Source organism: Anolis sagrei, chromosome X (assembly GCF_037176765.1).
Source record: "Anolis sagrei isolate rAnoSag1 chromosome X, rAnoSag1.mat, whole genome shotgun sequence".
Taxonomy (NCBI): domain Eukaryota; kingdom Metazoa; phylum Chordata; class Lepidosauria; order Squamata; family Dactyloidae; genus Anolis; species Anolis sagrei.
The window spans coordinates 36169139-36188955 of record NC_090034.1 but is presented as its reverse complement, the minus strand read 5'-3'; the positions used below and the strand labels follow the sequence as shown (position 1 = coordinate 36188955).

The window sequence follows — 19817 nt, the reverse complement described above, 5'->3', positions numbered from 1 at the left end:
TTAAGTTATTACTTTGAGCTCCTTGCATTGAATTGTTTACTCTTTTGTCCATTCAGATGTGCTGCTTGTACACCTCCTATGGTCACCATTTGAAATAGGATAGAAGATCCTTATTCCAAACAGTGGTGTCCATGCATTTTTATACACACAAACTAAGCTCTGGTGTGAATTCATTTCAACTCTTATACCCTGCTTCCAGAGACTTAACGATGTCCTTGTTTCCAGTCAGCCATACATTGTGTGCCGACAGTGCCCAGGATATTGTCACCCCCTTTCCTCCCGACACCAAGAAGGAGAAACAGAAGCTGTGCAGGCATTGGGGGATGCCCCCTCTACCTCTGGCAGTTTTCCAGCAGGTCAGTGTGTGGAGGGAAGTTACTCAGGCGTGTTTGTTTTGCACTAGTGATCTGCCATTGCTTGCCGCATGCCATGCCACAACCAGCGTAGGAGAAGATACCTGTGCACAAGTGGTTATCGTTATCTTCCCGCAGTCTCCCATGGTGTCTTGTTTTTAAAATGTTGGGATGATCATTTAGAAATGCAAGAATTAAAAGAAGCCTAATGGGCCATCTAGTCCAACCCCTTTCTCAGTGCAGGATCTCTATCTAAAGCATCCTTAGGAGCGCACTGTCCAGCCTCTTTTTCAAGATGTCCAGAGGAGGAGACCATGCCACCTTCTAGACAATTGGTTTCATTACTGAAGAATATATCACTATTGAGATATTCCTCATAACATTTAATCAAAATCTACTCTCTTGTAATTGAAACCATTAGACCTGGCCCTGCCGTCTGGGACAGTGGAAGACAGGTGTGCCCTCTCCTCTCTGTGACATCCCTGGAGGTATTTAAAGTGGGCAATCATGTGGTCATTTGCTTTAGAAAGGCTTCACCTAAATGTTTAGCTTGTCTGGAGGACCGAGAGTAGACCCCCACAATCAGGTTGCTGTTGTTTCTCTCCCCTTTAAAGTTTACCTTTAACTCTCACATGTCAAACTCGTGGGCTGAATCTGTCTTGCCATGTCATTCTTTGCAGCCTTCCAGATGCTGGAGTTTTCCCTGCGTGGCTATGCTGTGAATGCGCACTAATGGTATCTCTCTCTGCGCATGCGCAGCTTAGCTCGGACTTCTACAGTTAAAATTCAAAAAGGACGGCGGTTGGCCCCGCGCACACTCCCCTGATAGTATAAATAGCCCGCGGAAGGCTAACCGCCTCAGTTCTCTTCATCCGCGCTAGACGCAAACAGCTCGGTTTTGAAGAAAAACTTTTTTGCTTCATTGAGGCTTTTGTCCGGGAGTTTTTTGAGAAAATGTCTCAAACTAAGGGCTTTAAGCGGTGTACTGCTTGCCCTTCGAATATCCCGGATAATGACTCTCATACCTTATGCATTGCGTGTCTGGGTGAGGGGCATCTGGCGCAAAGTTGTGCCATTTGCCAGGCGTTTACTCCCCAGACACGTAAAAATAGACAAATAAGACTGAAAGCGGCTCTTTACGAGCGCGCTCTTCTCCCTCCCGCAGAAGATCGTCAAAATGGCGACAAGACTCCGTCTGTGCAAGGCTTACCCTTAAAGACCTTGAAGAAGTCCAAGAAGACGAAACACGTCGAGCCAGCGAAGCCATCTGCCCCTGTAGTTAAGAAAACTACTGGGCTCTCTAAAGGAGCAGCGTGGCTGGCTCAATTGGCCGAAAAGGAGAAGGAGTCCTCCTCAGCCGTGCTGGAAGCCAGGCCCGAGCCGCTGCCAGCCGAGCCACGCCGCGAGCGTGCTTCGCAAGCAGAAGGGGAGGCGGCAACGGCGAAGCCACGCCTCGCGCGTGCGCAGGAGGCATTGCAGAGATCTGAAACCACGCCTCCGATGCCGATGCTCTCGGCACCGGGACCGCCCCCTTCCCTTTCGGGCGAGAGAGAGGAGGAGCTGTGCAGGGCTTCCCCAGCCGGCCCGTCGGCATCGGCAGCAGCAGGGAATGCCCTGAATGGCGCGGCTCGGCGCCGCTCTCGCGCACCATCGCGCGCAGGCAATGTAAGACGTGCGCGCAGGGAGAGGTCATCTTCAAGTGACTCTGCGTCGACGTGTTCGGACTCTTCTTGTTCAGTACGGAAGCGTCGACGTGCACGCCTGGAGAGAGCTTTTTCTGTGGCTTCGTCAAGATCTTCCCATTATAGGGAGCAAAGGGGGAGGTATGAGTACCCCCCCCCCCCAAGCAGGGATCTACAGAGTAACTCCCAACGGAGGTATCGTGTACTGCGGGGAGGACGTCCCACCATCCCCCAGGGCCCATAGACCCAGCAGGCAGTCTGGGCTGGATAAGGAGACCGGCGCGCCAGATCAAGTTTTGTTTCCTGTGACTAAGGCCTGGAGGCACCAGCCAAAGGACACACAACCTGCCCATATGGACATGATGGAGCGCGCTCATGCTGGCGATTTTAATACAGACATTGCTGTTGACTCAGATGCTTCAGAGGAGGCTGATGAGGTGTCAAAAGGGGAGAAGGACATGGATCATCCACTTCCCCGGTCTGATGACTACAATAAGTTCATGCAGTTAATAGGGAGAATGATAACTGCCTTGGACATTGTCATTCCGAAGTCCTCAGCAGCAGTCGATGACCCGATGTTTCCGTCAGAGGAGCAGGACAACCCATCGTCCTCAGTGCTCCCAACGTTGCCTTATCTGCTGAAATTGACAAAAATCCCTGATGTTCCCCCTTCCATTGTCCCCGCCATCCCTAGAAGGGTGGACATTCTTTATAAGGTTGACTTGTCAGCAGCCAAATGGATAGCTCGCCCCTCAGCCCCCAACACAGTGGTGGCGGAGGCAGCTAAGTCTAAGAAACCTAAGAAGTATACAGTCTCCCCACCTGATAAGGAAGGCAGGAAAGTAGACTCCTTAGGGAAAAAGGTCCACATAGCAGCGGGGTTGTTCACTAGAATTGCACACTATATTACTTACCTTAGTGGTTACCAAAGTTTTTTGTGGAACCAAATGGCTCCATATGTTGATAAGTTACCATTGGAAGAGAGACGGTTACCTCGGGCGTTTGTGAATGAGGCTATACCCCTCTCAAAATTTCAAAAGGATGTAGGAAAGCATATGGCGGAATCAGCCGGCAAACTGTTGGCCACTGCAACGGCTATTCGACGTCATGCCTGGCTCCGGGCCTCCTCCTTATCTGAGGACAGCCGCTCCTTGGCCGAGGACCTACCAATGACAGAGGAGGGCCTGTTTGACCCCTCTACAGACGAGAAGATAAAACATTCCAGGGAGGTTCTGCAGGCAGCCAAATATGACACCCCATGGCAGCCTGGATATCAGCAGAGGCAGCGTTGGCAGCAGCCAACAGGCGCTTATCGTAAAGGTTACTTTGGTGGTTATACAAATAGTACTGGGTTTAAGCCTTCAAACAATAAATTCCAACCCAATAGAAGGCTGAACTATAATGCTAAGGCTAGGTATCAGCCTTATAACAGCAAGGCAAGGACCGGAGGGAATCAAAAGCGTCGTCTTTGATGTTCCCCTTGTAGTCAGGATTCAAAAGGACACAATTGTGTCTAGATCAGAAGTTCCCTTGACCTCGCCCCCCCCACAACCAGTTATGTTTTTTGACAGGTTAAGACCGTTTAGTCATGTTTGGAGTTCGATAACCACTGATAAGTGGGTTCTCCGGGTTATTAGTGAAGGTTATGCAATGGAGTTTGTAACCTTGCCCCCGTTGGGCAATTTAAAGTCCACACCGGAGTCTCCTCCCTTGCTGGAGGAAGTTACGAAGTTGTTGGAGAAAGGGGCTATATCCCCACTTGATCCTAGTGATATCCCAAGTTGTTTTTTCTCTAGGTATTTCTTGATTAAAAAGCGGGGAGGGGGCTTGCGGCCTATTCTGGATTTGAGGGAAGTTAACAAGTTTATTTTTTCACAAAGGTTTCGCATGGTGTCTTTGTCATTGATTCTGCCACTGCTTAATAAAAATGCCTGGTTCGCTACCATAGATTTAAAGGATGCTTATTTCCACATATCAATGGCAGAACACCACAGGAAATACCTTTCCTTTATGGTTGGCAAGCGGGCTTTCTGTTTCAACGTTCTTCCATTTGGTTTGACAACGGCCCCAAGGGTTTTTACGAAGTGTATGGCTGTTATTGCAGCTTACCTTCAAACTCAGGGCGTGGCCATTTACCCATACATAGACGACTGGCTATTAGTGGGAAATACTTGTGAGGGACTGAGAATGCACATCGAAACCACACTCTCTCTTCTCCAGTCCCTAGGTCTGGTTGTCAATGCAGAGAAATCGCACCTGCTGCCGAGCCGCAGAATCCAGTTCATCGGAGCAGTGCTGGATTCAGAGCGCCAACGGGCCTTTTTGCCGGAGGACCGCTTTGCGGCTCTACAAGCCCTAATAGTACAGGTTGTTCGGGCGAATCGGGTGTCGGTGAAGGAAGTTCAGACGCTGCTCGGCCATATGGCCTCGATGACTACCGTCACGCCGTATGCCAGGCTTCGTCTCAGGCCACTGCAGGCTTGGTTTCTGTCAGCCCACAGGGGTGGAGTAGACAAGCCCTATGCAAAGTTGGACATGCCATCTATGGTAAAACAATCCCTCGATTGGTGGACAGACCCTTCAAATGTTTTGGCAGGCCACCCCTTCCAACTTCCCGAACCATCAAGGATCATTACCACAGATTCCTCCATGCATGGTTGGGGGGCGCATTTCGAGGGACTCACAGCCCAGGGTATATGGTCCCCCGAAGAAGCCGTGCACCATATCAATGTGTTAGAGCTAATGGCAGTGGAGAAGGCCCTGAAGTCTTTCGAGCAAGCACTGTTGGGTCAGGTAGTGCAGGTGATAACAGACAACACTACGACTATGTTTTACATAAACAAGCAGGGGGGAACCAGGTCACACCCACTGTTGATCCAGACATTACACATTTGGGACTGGTGTATAGCCAGGGGCATCCATCTAGTGGCGGTTCATTTGCCAGGGGAGGAGAATGTACTGGCAGATGTGCTCAGCAGGTCTCCTCTATCAACCCACGAATGGTCCCTCAATCGGGAGGAACTGGACCTCATTTTCCATGCATGGGGGACTCCAGAATTAGATCTCTTCGCGTCCAAGGAGAACGCGAAGTGTCCCCAATATTGTGCTCGCAGGCACCCAAATTACAATCAGGGATGTCTGGGGGACGCCTTTCTTCTGGGGTGGACAAAGGGTTACCTATATGCATTTCCCCCGTTCCCCCTGTTACTCAAAGTAATCACGAAGCTGCGACGAGACAGGAGCAACTGCATTTTGATCGCGCCATGGTGGCCCCGGCAACCGTGGTTTGCGGCTCTTCTGGAGATGTCACAGGGAGTGTACAGACGTCTGCCAACCAGAGCGGACCTCCTGACGACACAAAACGGCAAAGTGTTCTATCCCGATGTCCACACATTGAAACTGACAGCTTGGAGATTACTGCTCAGGGACTAACCGACAAGCTGTCTGCGACAGTTCGGGAGGTCTTGGATGCAGCACATAAACCCTCCACCAGGCGCTCTTATACATACAAGGTGAAGCGCTTCATGGACTTTGTAACTTCGAGAGGGAAAGATCCAGTTACAGCACCAATTACAGAGGTGTTAGAGTTCCTTGGTACTTTAATGGACTCAGGATATACTTTATCGTCGGTTAAGTGCTACCTGGCTGCGTTATCGTGGCATAGGAGAAAACAGGGACATCCATCACTTTTTACAGACTATTATGTCAAGCTTTTCCTAAAAGGGATGGGGAACAAGAGACCAGCTGTTACCCCAGTAGCTCCGTCGTGGTGTTTGGAATTAGTGTTGGAGTCCCTTCAGGGCCCTCCTTATGAACCGATGGCTACGTGCCAGATGTCTTACTTGACATGGAAAGTCTCCTTCCTGGTTGCAATCACATCAGCAAGAAGGGTGAGCGAGCTGTGTGCACTGAGGGTAGACCCACCTTATCTCCGTATCCATAAAGATAAGGTGGTGCTCCGCACAGACATCTCTTTCCTACCCAAAGTAACATCAAACTTCCACATGTCTCAAGAACTTGTGCTACCAGCCTTCTTCCAGGAACCTTCCACATCACTAGAACGAAGGCTCCATCTGTTAGATGTCCGTAGGGCCATTGCCTTTTACATTGATCGAACTAAAGACGTAAGAAAGACTACGAGACTGTTCATAAAATATCGTCAAGACTCCTTGGGACTTCCCGTATCCTCTCAGCGTCTGTCGGCTTGGCTTGTATCAGTTATCAAGTTGGCGTACCAGAGATCGGGACGGGAACTCCCGCTTGGGGTCAAAGGCCATTCGACAAGAGCACAATCTGCGTCGGCGGCTTTTATGAAAGGTGTGCCATTGGAAGCAATCTGTCGTGCAGCCACGTGGTCTACACCGATGACTTTTGTGACACATTACAAGCTGGATTTGACATCGAAGAAGGATGCTTCCTTCGGTCGAGCTGTGCTTTTTTCTGCGGTGGCATGACGCCCACCAGCCACGGTGAGTAGCTTGCTAGTCTACTACCATTAGTGCGCATTCACAGCATAGCCACGCAGGGAAAATGAAAGGTTGCTTACCTGTAACCGTAGTTTCCCTAGTGGTATGCTGTGAATCCGCACGGCCCCGCCCATCCTCCCCGCAGTTTGTCATGCCTCCTCTTTGAGCAGTAGTTTTGCGGCCGAAGAGAACTGAGGCGGTTAGCCTTCCGCGGGCTATTTATACTATCAGGGGAGTGTGCGCGGGGCCAACCGCCGTCCTTTTTGAATTTTAACTGTAGAAGTCCGAGCTAAGCTGCGCATGCGCAGAGAGAGATACCATTAGTGCGGATTCACAGCATACCACTAGGGAAACTACGGTTACAGGTAAGCAACCTTTCATATCACTCATGTGTTCCTCATTGTTAGACATTGTCGTGACTAGAGCTGATGGGAGTTGTGAGACAGTAGCATCTGGAAGGCTACAGTTTGTTCTGTTTAGTCAGGAGAGTGGGGTTTGAATTCAGATACAACGCTTGTAGATATGATGTTGAGATACTGGAGAAATTTGTTTGTGTCTATGTACATTTCTGTTTGTTTCCCAATTTTAGCTGTCCAAGAATATGTGTGTCCTTCTCAAGGAAGCCACGTGATATGCACTTGCTGCTTCCAGCCAATGCCGGACCGCAGAGCAGAGCGTGAACTGAATCCACATGTGGCCCCTCAGCAATGTGAGTTGGCAGCCGTTTCATGGGAAATGGATGTCCTTCCCTGTGTTTCTAATTCTTCCCCCCACTCCTTACCCCTTCCATTTCTGATCATAACAGTAGAGTTTGAGCCTTTCCTCTCTGACTGACCAGAAAGTGATATCATGAGAGGAAAGGGCTACTTCTGGAGACCTGAAGTCTCATAGGCAGCGGTTTTCCTTGTTCAGATGCAGGAATTGAATTACATTTAAAATTTTCAAATAGTTACTATTAGTATTACTGGTGGATAGATGGGATAACCTGTTGTTTATTAAAAAAAATACTGGAAGGGACATGGATAAATAATAAAATCTTTGGAAGAAATTAAAATAAAATATAGATTTTAAAAAATGTGGGATGGAAGAAATAAGAACATTTAATATGAAGGGGGACTATAACATGATATTATATCAGGGGAAATTGTTGAAATACGGTAAGATTAATCTACTATTGTATAGTTGTGGCATTGAATATTTACCATTCGGGGTGAGAAGAGCAGGGTAGAAATAAAGTAAATAAATAAAATACTTTCAAAGGAAAAAATGGGGAATGATTGAAATGGGAAATAAAAATGGAATTATAAGGATTGAATTTCAGTAAAAATGTTTACATTAGTTTGTAGTCATATTACTTGTGGGTAGGTTTTAATTTTAAGTACATTTGTTTATGTTTGGCAGAAATTGAAGCAGTTCGAATAGATGTAAATTATAACATTTTGATGGATACCTTGTTTGGTGGGGGAGAGAAGTCAACTGTATTCTTAATGTCTTTTATGTGTTTCTTTATTTAATTTTTAACCGGGGGAGGGGGGGGAGTGTTACAGGGGCAAGGGAGGTTGTGGGGAGGAAGTGTTAAATGTATGTTTGAAAACCCCAGAAAATATTTTGAAAACCAGATGGGGGCAAAAGGGATGAGGGTCTGGAACATAACAGGAATTTCAGGGTAAAGTGTTCATTGATGATTGACAGAGGATTTGGGGACCAGTTTCTATTTAGTATACTGAGTGGTGCCATTTTTTTTTCTCTTTGTTTTTGCAGGCACTGTCTGTCTCCAACCCTACTGCCACTTGTACTGGGGCTGCACTCGGGTGGCATGCTTTGGCTGCTTAGCACCATTCTGTGGTAGGCCAGAAGAAGGGCTTTTTAACACGTCTTTTGCCTTTGGTAGCTTTTTTGGGGGGACATTGAAGCACTGACCATTAAAATCTAAAAGGATTTGGTATTTAACTTAACATCACTTGAGTGAATTTTCCTTGAAAAAGGTCACAACCCAGGGTAAATTTGAACATCCTATAACAGGCTCCTAGTTCAGTTAGTAACCATTTAACGGCCCATGCTATTCCAAGAGGCCTCTTGGGGTGGCACTCAATGGGGGCAGCTATTTCAGACAAGTTACAACTATTGCTCTCGTTGTAAGTGAGAACAGTGTCAGGAAAGCATGGGACGAGGTCTTCCAGCCATATGTCCTCCAGGATGCATCACCCCCAAGCATCATGAAAATCATGGGACCATCCCTGGGAAATTGCTTCACTCTTACTAAACAGTTCTGCCTGTACTGGCAAAATCCTGGATTTGCAACTTGCATGAGCTCTCCCCACCAGCAGCATTACATTTACAAGATATTTTCCCTACAGCAATGGTTCCCAACCTTTTTTAACCAGGGACCAGCCTCCAACATTAGTACCAGAAGGGTTACAAATCAGTTTTTGGTCAACTTTAGATTTGGTTTGGATATTGGGGTGCTGATTCAGAAAATTGGATTGGATAGATCACATCAGCTCTAGTTTCTGATACAGAATATATGCTATCCAGTAGTCGCCATCTGCTCACCCACAAAAAAAACATATTTAATAATCTAGAGCTGATGCAGTAGTAGTAATCTTTCGTGGGTAGTCAGCCTCTTTATCCCTGTGTCTGAGTGACAGCTGAGAGAGTATTTGTGGGTGAGGAAGAAGACGAGGAAAAAAATAGTAGCACTTTAGCTGTAGACCAGGCGTTGATTTTATTTTATTTATTTTATTTAGACGTAAGCCCCATTGCTTCCAGTGGAGAGTATTCACAATTAAATGTTTACACCAGAACTTTCCGAACTCTGTGTCATCTGCTGTGAAATGCAAAAAGAACACAAGATCTCTGAGCCTCTGTGAAATAAGCAAGATATCATATATTTTCAAAATATAAAAGAAAGATTTCCGTGATATATGTTGTGTCCCCAGCCAGTTCGCTGTATGTGTTCGTATCTCTTATGAGGGGTTTGTTTAATGTTTGGTTTACTAGTAAAACCGAATTATTGTTTTATGAAATGATTCATGCATGTCCAAAAAGGTGTGTCACCATCATGAAATTTTTGGAAAGCTCTGGTCTACATGATTGTGCCCATGTAACATCCTAAAAGGCCTGAAATTATTGATGACAATCATGTGTGTTTTTTCCAAATACATTTCTTTGTAACTAAAAGGCTCTTTGATATTTCTGATTGCAAGCAAATGTGCCTCCCTTTTTTATTTACAGAAATAAACCTCGGTGAGAAGTGTTTAGATGGAATCCTTAATGGCAATAACTACGAATCAGATATTCTAAAGGTATGTTTGATTTTAAAAGTTTTCAGTTAAGACTATATCAGGGTTGATCTTGAAATTATTAGGGTGAGCCTCCACTCTCTGGGGTGTCACTTGTTTCAGCATCCTGCCTGGTTGTCTGCACACAAGACAGTCTAGCAGCCATGTAGTCACCAAATCTCTGTTTGGCTGCTTTCTTTGAGACAGTGAGGAGAGAATGGATCTGTATATCCATTTGGATGGTAGGAAATGTATAATGCTTCTCTTTCTGAGCGAGGTGGTTAAAAACACCCACATACCTCTACTCTGTGCTTCACAGACTACACCTTTTTCCTGTTACAGGATTACCTGGCATCCAGGGGTTTGACATGGAAAAACATATTGAATGACAGTCTCCTAGCTCTTCAGAGAGGAATTTTTATTTTGTCAGGTAAACTGTTATTTTCTGTCCTTAGAAACCATAAAATCGCAAAACAGGATTTTAATTCATCAACCTTCAGTTTTTCAGACCCATGACCCAATTATGTGTTTATTTGTCACATGCACGCATCTTCCTATTTTAGGATCTAGGAAGAAAGTTCCAGTATCTTTCATGAAATTGTGTGTTCTCTCTTGACCATCTGTAACCCCTTTTCCCCTCCATCAGATTATCGAATTACTGGAGAAACAGTGCTCTGTTACTGTTGTGGCCTCCGCAGCTTCCGAGAGCTGGCTTATCAGTACAGACAGAATATTCCTGTTGCTGAATTGCCAGGTATATAAAAATACATATTTAAATAATTGGCCACAGTCCCAATAATAAACGTTTGTTTAATGTGTGTTTTATGATCCCGTTTTTGCCATATATGACCTTACTTCTGCATAGCAAGTATATCATGAGTGTTCCTTTTTTGTATTGGCAAGTGGGTTATGCATGAGATTACTGTATCTCTGTATGGATGTAATGCTGCAAATTAATACATGCATCATGTATGGCCTGATATTTGCCATGACAGCATTATCATTTGTAATTCAAAATGCACATTTTTGTTTGATCCTTCCAACCAATAATTATATGGCCTTTGGTATCAATTAGTTGCTTGTACATTATTGTTATTCTCATTTATGCTCATTGAGCCATCCCATCATCTCTGTTAGCCTTTAAGAAGTCTCAGTTGTGGCTCATGTGTCTGTTTTTTCTTGCAGTGACTGTCACCGCACGTCCCGATTGTTACTGGGGGCGCAACTGTCGGACTCAGGTCAAAGCACACCATGCTATGTGAGTTGCCCCTCAGCTCCTGCTCCTTTCAATTTTTTCTTTAAAACCATTCACATTTCAGATTGCATTCTCAAGAAGAAGAAGAAAAATGCAGAACAGTTCTGGGTATAGTATGTGATAATAGTTGCCATCATCAACCTCTAACCATGACTTATCTTTTTTTTATATAGATTATTTTTTTATTTTTAAATTTTCATATTTATCTAAAAGAACAATAAAAATCTATACAGAGGTATATATACATAAGCAAATGTAGTATTTCCTACCATCTATGCATTTATTTATCGTGTCAGAAGCAAATTGAGAATACAATTATAATGTATAGAAAAACCACAAAACAAAGTAAAAAACTTGGCATTATACTAAATTTCCTTTGACCAGAAGCTGACCACTTGGAGTGCCTCTGGTGTCGTGCGGTGGGGCTCAGACTGCATTGTAGTAGGTGGTCTGTGGTTTGTTCTTCTCCTCATTCGCGTGTCACAGACTCCACTTTGTAGCCCCATTTCTTAAGATTGGCTCTGCATCTTGTGGTGCCAGAGTGCAGTCTCTTCAGCGCCTTCCACATTGCCCAGTCTTCTTTGTGCCCAGGAGGGAGTTTCTCATCCAGTATCAGCCACTGATTGAGGTTCCAGGTTTTAGCCTGCTACTTTTGGACTTTCACTTGCTGAGGTGTTCCTGCAAGTATCTCTGTAGATCTTAGGAAGCTATTTCTTGATTTAAGGTGTTGGCTTGCTGGCTGATATCCGAACAGAGGACAGCCCTCTCATTGTTGGCTGCTACTTCCTGACGGATGTCAGGTGGTGCAATAACAGCTAAATAGAATAATTTCTCCAGTGGTGTAGTGGGTAGATATCCTGTGATAATGTGGCATGTCTCATTAAGAGCCACATCCACTGTTGAATACATGGCGAGATGTATTCCACACTGGGCATTCGTATTCAGCAGAAGAGTAGCAGAGTGCAAGGGCAGATGTCTTCACTATATCTGGTTGTGAGCCCCAGATTGTGCCAGTCAGCTTTCGTACAAAATTATTTCTAGCACCTACTTTTTGCTTGATATTCAAGCAGTGCTTTTTATAAGTTAGAGCACGGTTCAGAGTACTCACAGGTATTTGGGTATGCTGCAATGCTCCAGTGGGATTATTTTCTAAGTAATCCTCAGAGCTTGAGATACTTGTCTGTTCTTAAGATAAAAAGCACACAACTGCGTTTTATGCAGTGATTATATCTGATTATGCTATTCCCTCCTGCCTTGCATCCTGTTGCAGTGACTTCCCATTCTTTTGGTTATTGCAGACAATCATGAAGTTAAGTTCTTCCTTCTTATTACAGTATTTTCCATTTTTCCTTTTAGCATGATAGTTCTGATTTCAAAATTCCTTACACAAATTCTGACAGATGAAATTATGAAGCCTTCTATAAAATCTGTTCCTTCTTTCTTTTTACAAAATTTAGAAATGGTTTCCAGTCTTTGATAAAGGGTTTCTTTTGTATTTTTTCTTTGTTTATTATGAGCAATTTATCCATTTCTGGATAAACTATGCTATGCTAAAAGCTTTTACTATCCATTCTTCTGTCTTTGGAAGGTGTAACTTTCCAGTGTTGTGCATGTAGTATCTGTGCTGCAGTGATCATATAGTGCAGTACATTGTAGTTTAGTGATTTCATTTGTTTATTTGGCATTCCCAAGAAAAATAATTCAGGCTCTAATTGTATCTTGGCTTTTAAAAATTCCTGCAGTGTTTTTTGTACTTTCCCCCAGAAACTCATTGGGTGACTTCAGACAACTCACTCTTATCAACTTCTGATGAAGGCAACAACACTCCTTATCTGAACAAATCTTGCCAAGGAAAACCTGTGATAGGTTTACATTAGGGTCACCATAAGTAGAAAAATTGCTTGAAGGAACACAGCAATATCAGTGAAGCTTCCCATTGCTCTAATGTAGAGATAAACACCACTGACATGGAAATATAGGCCTTTACATTAGGTTAGGTGTGTTTTTTTTGGAATGTAGGCTAGTAACTTCTGCAGTGGAGCTTTCCCAACTGTGACACATTATCATGTTGACTACAGTGTGTAGGTGTGTCACACAAATGTCGGAGTCCCTGTGAAATAAGAAATTGTAGTTTAAAAAACAAAGGCTTTTACAAGATATGTTGTGTTTGCCATACATTTTGTTATTACAATTTAAGTAGGTGTCTGTACTTCTTCTCAGGGGTTGGTTTTGCTAATGACTGTTTCACAAAACGTTGCATGTCTAAAAAGTATGTCACCAACATGAAATGTTTAGAAAGCTCTGTTATATAGTTTTTTTTACAAGGTTGCATTTGGTTGCTAGTTAGTTAGTTGCAACTGTATTTTAGAACATTTTCCTTTTATTGTTAACCTGCATTTTATCTATGGATTTTATTCTGTATTTTACTTTGTGTATATTTGTTATATGCATTTTAATAGTGCTTTGTTTTATCTCACTGTTTTAACTGTGTTGTGCCCTGCCTTGAGCCACAAGGTGAGGCGGGTAATTAATAATAATAATAATAATAATAATTATTATTATTATTATTATTATTTAAATTAAAAATTCAGCATTTTGAAAATGGAAGCTTTAGTTTTTTAAAAGAATCATTTTGCACATAAAGCCACAAAGATGGCATTTAAAATACATTTAATTATATCTTTCAGAGAGATCTCTGATGCATTTCTGGGAGTTGATGTCAGAACTAAGGCTTTCCTTTCTGTGCTAATCCATGCAACATATAGTCTAAACATGAAACCAGGTTATTTGATTTTAATACATTTATTGATTTCAGTCTTAGGAAGAAAAATTTTGTAAAATATGAATGGTGCTTTGAGTCCTTTTTAAAAATGAAATTGCTTCTTTTTGAAGTCTCTTTCATGTTGTCTTTGATGCCGGTCTTAACTTTCTGTTCCTTGTTTTTTTTAATTGTTGTTATTCTTTTACAGGAAGTTCAATCACATTTGTGAACAAACTCGATTCAAGAACTGAAGGTGTTTATTGTGTCAAAAATACAAAAAAGGGAATGTGGAGTTGAACCTGAAATGCTGACTCAAGTCACGATTCCCTCACAGCAGGGAGTTGGTAATGCTTTACATCAGGTACTCTGGTGTGATATCTCTTTAATTTGTAACATTTTCAAGCTTGGAAGAAAGGTGAAAGTTCTGCTTGTTCTCTGTTCTTTGTTTTGGTCCTTTTTTCTATAAAGAGAGAATTGAACAAGTAATCCTGATTGGCCCTCCTGTTTCAGCACGCTTGGCAGCATTCATATATGATGTTTGACAGCATTCAGGGGCTGAAGGGTACTTACAGCATTGATGGGGGATTTACACTGGATGGAAGAAACTGGATTATTCTGTACGTGACACTAGATCAGCAGCTATTGTTTGTTGAATAAAACACAAAGCGGACATACTTGAGAGGAGGGGGCGGAGGTTGCAGAAAACCATGAGTAGGCAAAACTAAGTTTAGCAGGTTCTGCGGGGCAGTTCCCTCTCTATGCAAGCCGTGGAGCTCACTTCCTCTTAAAATGAGAGAGGGGTTGGGCTATTTTTAAAAAGCAGGGCCAACTGATGCCCATCCTTCCAGTCCACAAGCTCCTGGACCATGCTCTAAAGGAGGTTTCCTGGGACAATTGCAATTCTCTATTTCTGAATGGGGAAAAATGGGAGGGGTGTCCAGGTTCAATGCCCCATCTTAAATATAGCATATCGTTTAGTATCTTTGGGGCTGTGTCCTACTAGCTCTTTTCTATGATTGCACTGTCCTAATCTGTCACAAAAGAAAAGACTTGGCACTGTCCTGGTGGAAATTTCTCCATTGTCACCTTGCTCTCTCCACTCTACGGTTTGTCTGAGCCTTCTTTCAGTTGCAGCTGTATTTGCGAACAACTCTACATTTTTACTTTTACCTACTCTTAACACAATGCCCCTGGAAATCCTTGCCCCTTTATAAAATTGTTTATCTTCACCAGACAAGAAAGCAACTGTCATGATCCAGTCAGATTAGCCCTTAAAAGTGTTTGGCGATGACTGGATGTATTCTGTCCACACTGCTACATTGACTGGGTTTTTTCTGCATAACTGAAAGCATAATATTTTCAAGACGGCAACCTTTTTGTCAGGTATCTCGTAGTTTGACTTGAGATTTAAGAAACCCAAATAATTTCTCAGTTATTTGTGTTATTTAAATCTCAAGTTACACAATCTATTGGGGGCAGATTGTAAAACAAAAGTCAGCAGCATTGGGGACACAGAGGTAGGGTGTAGAATAAGCCCTCCACTTCATGGATTTGACTGTTGATAAGTTAGCAAATGTTCAGCAATAAATTCAACGGGGCTTCTCAGTGTACCTTTTTGTGACATAGATTGATAATTTTTTTGAAAAATGCTGGCAGACACTTTGCCAGGATCTGTCTTCCTTTATACGTATGGGTACAAGCCATCCCATTAGACATCTCTTGAATCTCCCCCTTTAAAATCACTGGGATTTTACATGCTGGGCATGATCCAACCAAAGTTATTAATCCAACCTGTGTTGCATATTTAGATATGAAAATAATTTCAAGGTTCTTGTGGGTTTTTTCGGGCTATAGAGCCATCTTTCTAGAGGCATTTCTCCTGATGTTTCGCCTGCATCTATGGCAAGCATCCTCAGAGGTAGTGAGGTCTGTTGGAATTAGGACAATGGGTTTATATATCTGTGGAATGGCTTGGGTGGGGCAAAGAGCTTTTCTCTGCTGGAGCTAGGTGTGAATGTTTCAACTGACCACCTTCATTAGCATTTGAATGCCTGGCTGAGCCTGGGGAAATCCCTTGCTGAGAGTTGTTAAGATGTGCTTGGTTGTTTCCTCTCAGTTGTTTTGCTGTTGTAATTTTAGAGTTTTTTAATACTGGTAGCCAGATTTTGTTCATTTTCATGGTCTCTTCCTTTCTGTTGAAATTGTCCACATGCTTGTGGATTTCAATGGCTTCTCTGTGTAGTTTCTCTGTGTAATTTCAAGCTCGCTCCCATATTCTGAAATAGTAGTGTGAGAGTCAACTGAAAGAGGAAACCATCAAACTAATGCAGGCTGTTATGTCCCATTCCAGTTTACTTTAAGGATGGGGTTGAAGGACTGGTCACTTTATACTCTGCAGCCTTCATTCTGTCCCATTGGCTTTTAAAAAATGGAACTCCCAAAGTGTTCTGGGTGTTGCCCATTTACCAACCATGTTCAACCAGTGGGCTATAGTAAGCCTGTTAAATATGTTTAAAGAAAATAACAGTGAAACAGCTGCTCACTGTATTCATAGACAGTTCTAAATGGAGTGCATATCCATCTTTAGGCAGTCTGTGTTTTGAGCCTGGACTGCATCTGAAATAGTAAAATAAAATCTAAACTCACAATCTGATTTGATTCAAGCTCCTCGCAAGCTCTAGTCAGGGAAGTTATAGCTGTATATTGGGGTTGCCTTCCTTTGTCTCCTGTGGGTGTCTCTCTGCTTTCCGTTCTCTCTCGTCTTTCTGCTTTCCCTCCTCTCAAGTGCACGTGTGTCTCCCCACTTTTCTTTCTCTCCCACAACTGCGTGTCACACTCTTCTTCCCCCTTCCTTCTGTTCTTTATATACTTGTGATTGTGTAAACATTTCTCGGGTAAAAAGGGGTTGTGAATCAAAAAAGTTGAAGAAGCTCTGCTTTAGATCTTCTTAGTTCACTACTAGAGTTGGAATGCTCAAATATTCCATTTAAACAAAGAGTGTTGTTGAACTGGACTTTTAACTCAACCACTTGTCTGTAGCTTTGAAAAGTTACTTTTAAACTCCCTGGACCCCTAACCAGCTTGAAAACTGGCTTCAAATTATAGTTGAAAAAGTAAGTTTCTATGCTTTTATATGAGCAGAGTGCCATTTGAGCAGCCAGGAAAGTCTTTCTCTCCCCACCCCTTCCCCCACTATGCGTACTCTTGTTTCTTTTGAACTAAACATGATGCAGGAAAATGATAGACAAAATAATAGAAATGTAATAGCACAAACTTTATATTATTATGCCATTGTATGTGGAGGCCATTTCTGAATGTATTGGTTTGAAAATAAGGGCAAGTTTATAAAACTTTCAGTCCAAACTTTTAATGCTGTTCTTGACTTGTACCATTTCAGATTTCATTTTTCAACTTCCATAGCAGAATATTTTCCCCAGCTAAAGCATATTGGGCAGTGGGATTTAGTCTAGTTCTTCCAGATATTCTAGTTTCTATAGAAAATGATGTTTGTATGTCAGGGAGAGTCATTGACCATGTAATCCTCTCTCTGCTGTCCAGGCCTTATTATTTTATTCTCTTGACCTTGCCAAGAGACCATCCATCTCATTGAAAGAAGACAATGTTTCATATTTAGACCTAGGGTGGGGACATGTAAGTCCTATGGAGGTCAGTGGACCAACTTCCATCACTTCTACCAGCCTTTGTAATGGTGAAGGGTCAGGGAAGTTGCAGTATGACAATACCTGGAGGGATAGATGTTCACCCCTAGCGTAGACTCACACCATCTGAGTGAACATGTGTTGTGGAAACAAAATTTACTTGGAGCTACAACAAAGAAGCAATAACTATTGACCAAGCAAAATGCACAATATACATCATGCAAACCTTTTGGAGCTTCGGTGGCTTCTTCCTCAAGTAAAGATGTTAAAGATCTTATTTCTGGTGTCAGTTAAGATGGTCTGGAGAGTGATGTCCAAACTCTGCTCCTTTATGTTTATTGACATCAATTTCCAGTATTTCCACCCACGTGGCCAATGGTCAGAAATTCTGGGAACTAAGGTCCAAAATGTGTGGAGGACCAGAGTTTGGGACTCACTGATCTGGAGAGATCTCAGTGCAAGCAGAGGCTATTCCCTTTCTTGGCCATGTGGAGACCTGAGACGAAGGCAATAAAAGATAGGCAATAAAACCTCAACTCCATTGGCTCCTTTGAGATCCAGGCTGCCCCTGTCCTATGTGAATCGGACATCCTTTCTTAGGCAGAGAACCCTGCACACCCTAGAGTACTTTCAGGTGCTGTATATGTAATATGTTTCTGGGAACTATGTGTAACTTCTCAAAGACAGCCAACCAAAACCATACATTCAGGTCAAGGTCTAGTTACTAGAGTCGACACGTTGAATCTAGTTGTCATTAAGACATGATTAAGAAATGTCTAACTGAAGTTCATCTTACAGTTCCATCTGAGCTTTTTTTTTAGTTCTTAAAGTTTAAATATCTCAAATGTTTGCAGTTGTATCCTCTCAGGCAGACTATTTGCAGCTGCTCGGGTCTCTGTTTTCATCTCAGGCCATATATGTAAATGTTTTGCATATATGGAAAAAAGAGACTTTTGCACAATACACACAACAGGGTGTGTTTTGCCTTTCTCTTCCTGCATTCCACATTGACTTCCAGGGGAGACTTCCCACTTTATTGGCAAACAGGCTGGAATTTGTGGACAGCTTGCTTTTTTTCAATGTGCTTTGTACTTGCAATGGTTCATACTGAGCACTGCATCTATGCCTGCTCCTGCAGTTCAGTACTGTATTTATTAATAAAAATAAACCTGAAACAATCAGAACCTAGCTATACATGAGAAGACTTTGGATTCCTTTGATAACCCCTCTTCTTTATTTATATATATATATATATATATATATATATATATATCTCAAATCTGCCTTTTCTATGCATTAGGAGATTGAAGTAGTGCAATTGAATGAAAAGGGTTTTTTTCTCGTGCATATGTTGTACCTTTTTTTTAAAAAAAGTGAAAATATTAATTTTACAAATGTTTGGGTGAATTGACCTTTTCTCTTTTGCTCTTCAAGTAACGAAGAGCACCACGGTTCATGGGTATTACATACTCTTACATGTTTGAGTACATCTTTAAATTAAAATAAAAGTGTTGGTCAGCTGAATAATACCAAGTTAATGTGATGAGTTCATAATCATGATGTTTAAGAACTCTAATTTGTTTGGCTTATTGTAAACTGCGCTGAAGAGCAGGCATTGTGAGAAAGGAAAAAAACTGAAGTGTTAGAATGGCCTGTTGCTAAGACCAGTCTTACGGAAAACCTGTTGTTAGAGATGAAATGGAGTCACCTTCTCTGGCAGTTTTTCTTCTGTAATAATTCTTCCAACCTTTTCAGAGTGATTTCAAAAATTAAAAAGTTGACTCATGGAAATGTTTCCTTGTTTCTTTTTGGGCTGATTTTTCTATACGGGCTTGAATTCTATGCCACTAAAAGCACACCACATCATTTAAATCAGGGGTGTCAAACTTTTGTTCATTGAGAGCCACATCAGCCTTATGGTTGCCTTCAAGGGACCATTGAATCCATGGGCAGAGAATTCATGGATTCAGAGGGCCAACTGTATTTTTTTACATACTGGACAGTGGTCTTTAGGTTTTACCTAGTTTTGGTCCCCAGATGTTATTGAACAACAACTCCCGCACTTTTGTTTATCTGCCATGCGGACTGGTAATTGCAACCCAGCAGCCATTGTGGCTCTGAGGCTGGGCTGCAAAGTTTGGTTAAAGGACATTTTAACGGCAGACATCATATTCCCAAGCCTTGTGTTTAAATTCAAACCCCGTTTTACTGACAAAACAGAACAACTGCAGCCTTCCAGATGTTGCTATATCACAGCTCCCATCAGCTCAAGTCATGATGTTTTAATAATGAGGTATACAGGAGTCATAGTCCAATATCTGGGGGGCCTTATAAAATGACATGGAGGTCTGGATTGGGCC

The 19817-nt window shown here is 42.7% G+C and overlaps 1 protein-coding gene across 2 annotated transcripts in view; it reads left to right on the top strand.

Annotated features, from left to right (window-relative positions):
* The window catches only part of CHFR (checkpoint with forkhead and ring finger domains), a 45905-nt gene extending 26657 nt beyond the window's left edge, over positions 1-19248 (top strand). For both annotated transcript variants that reach the window (XM_060785690.2, XM_060785689.2), the window contains exons 11-18: positions 226-356; positions 7091-7210; positions 8263-8346; positions 9736-9806; positions 10125-10212; positions 10429-10536; positions 10968-11040; positions 14007-19248. In XM_060785690.2, the coding sequence (XP_060641673.2) occupies positions 226-356; positions 7091-7210; positions 8263-8346; positions 9736-9806; positions 10125-10212; positions 10429-10536; positions 10968-11040; positions 14007-14049 (718 nt within the window). In that variant the 3' untranslated portion in view covers positions 14050-19248. The remainder of the gene's footprint in view (positions 1-225; positions 357-7090; positions 7211-8262; positions 8347-9735; positions 9807-10124; positions 10213-10428; positions 10537-10967; positions 11041-14006) is intronic.
* Positions 19249-19817: the final 569 nt, after the last annotated feature.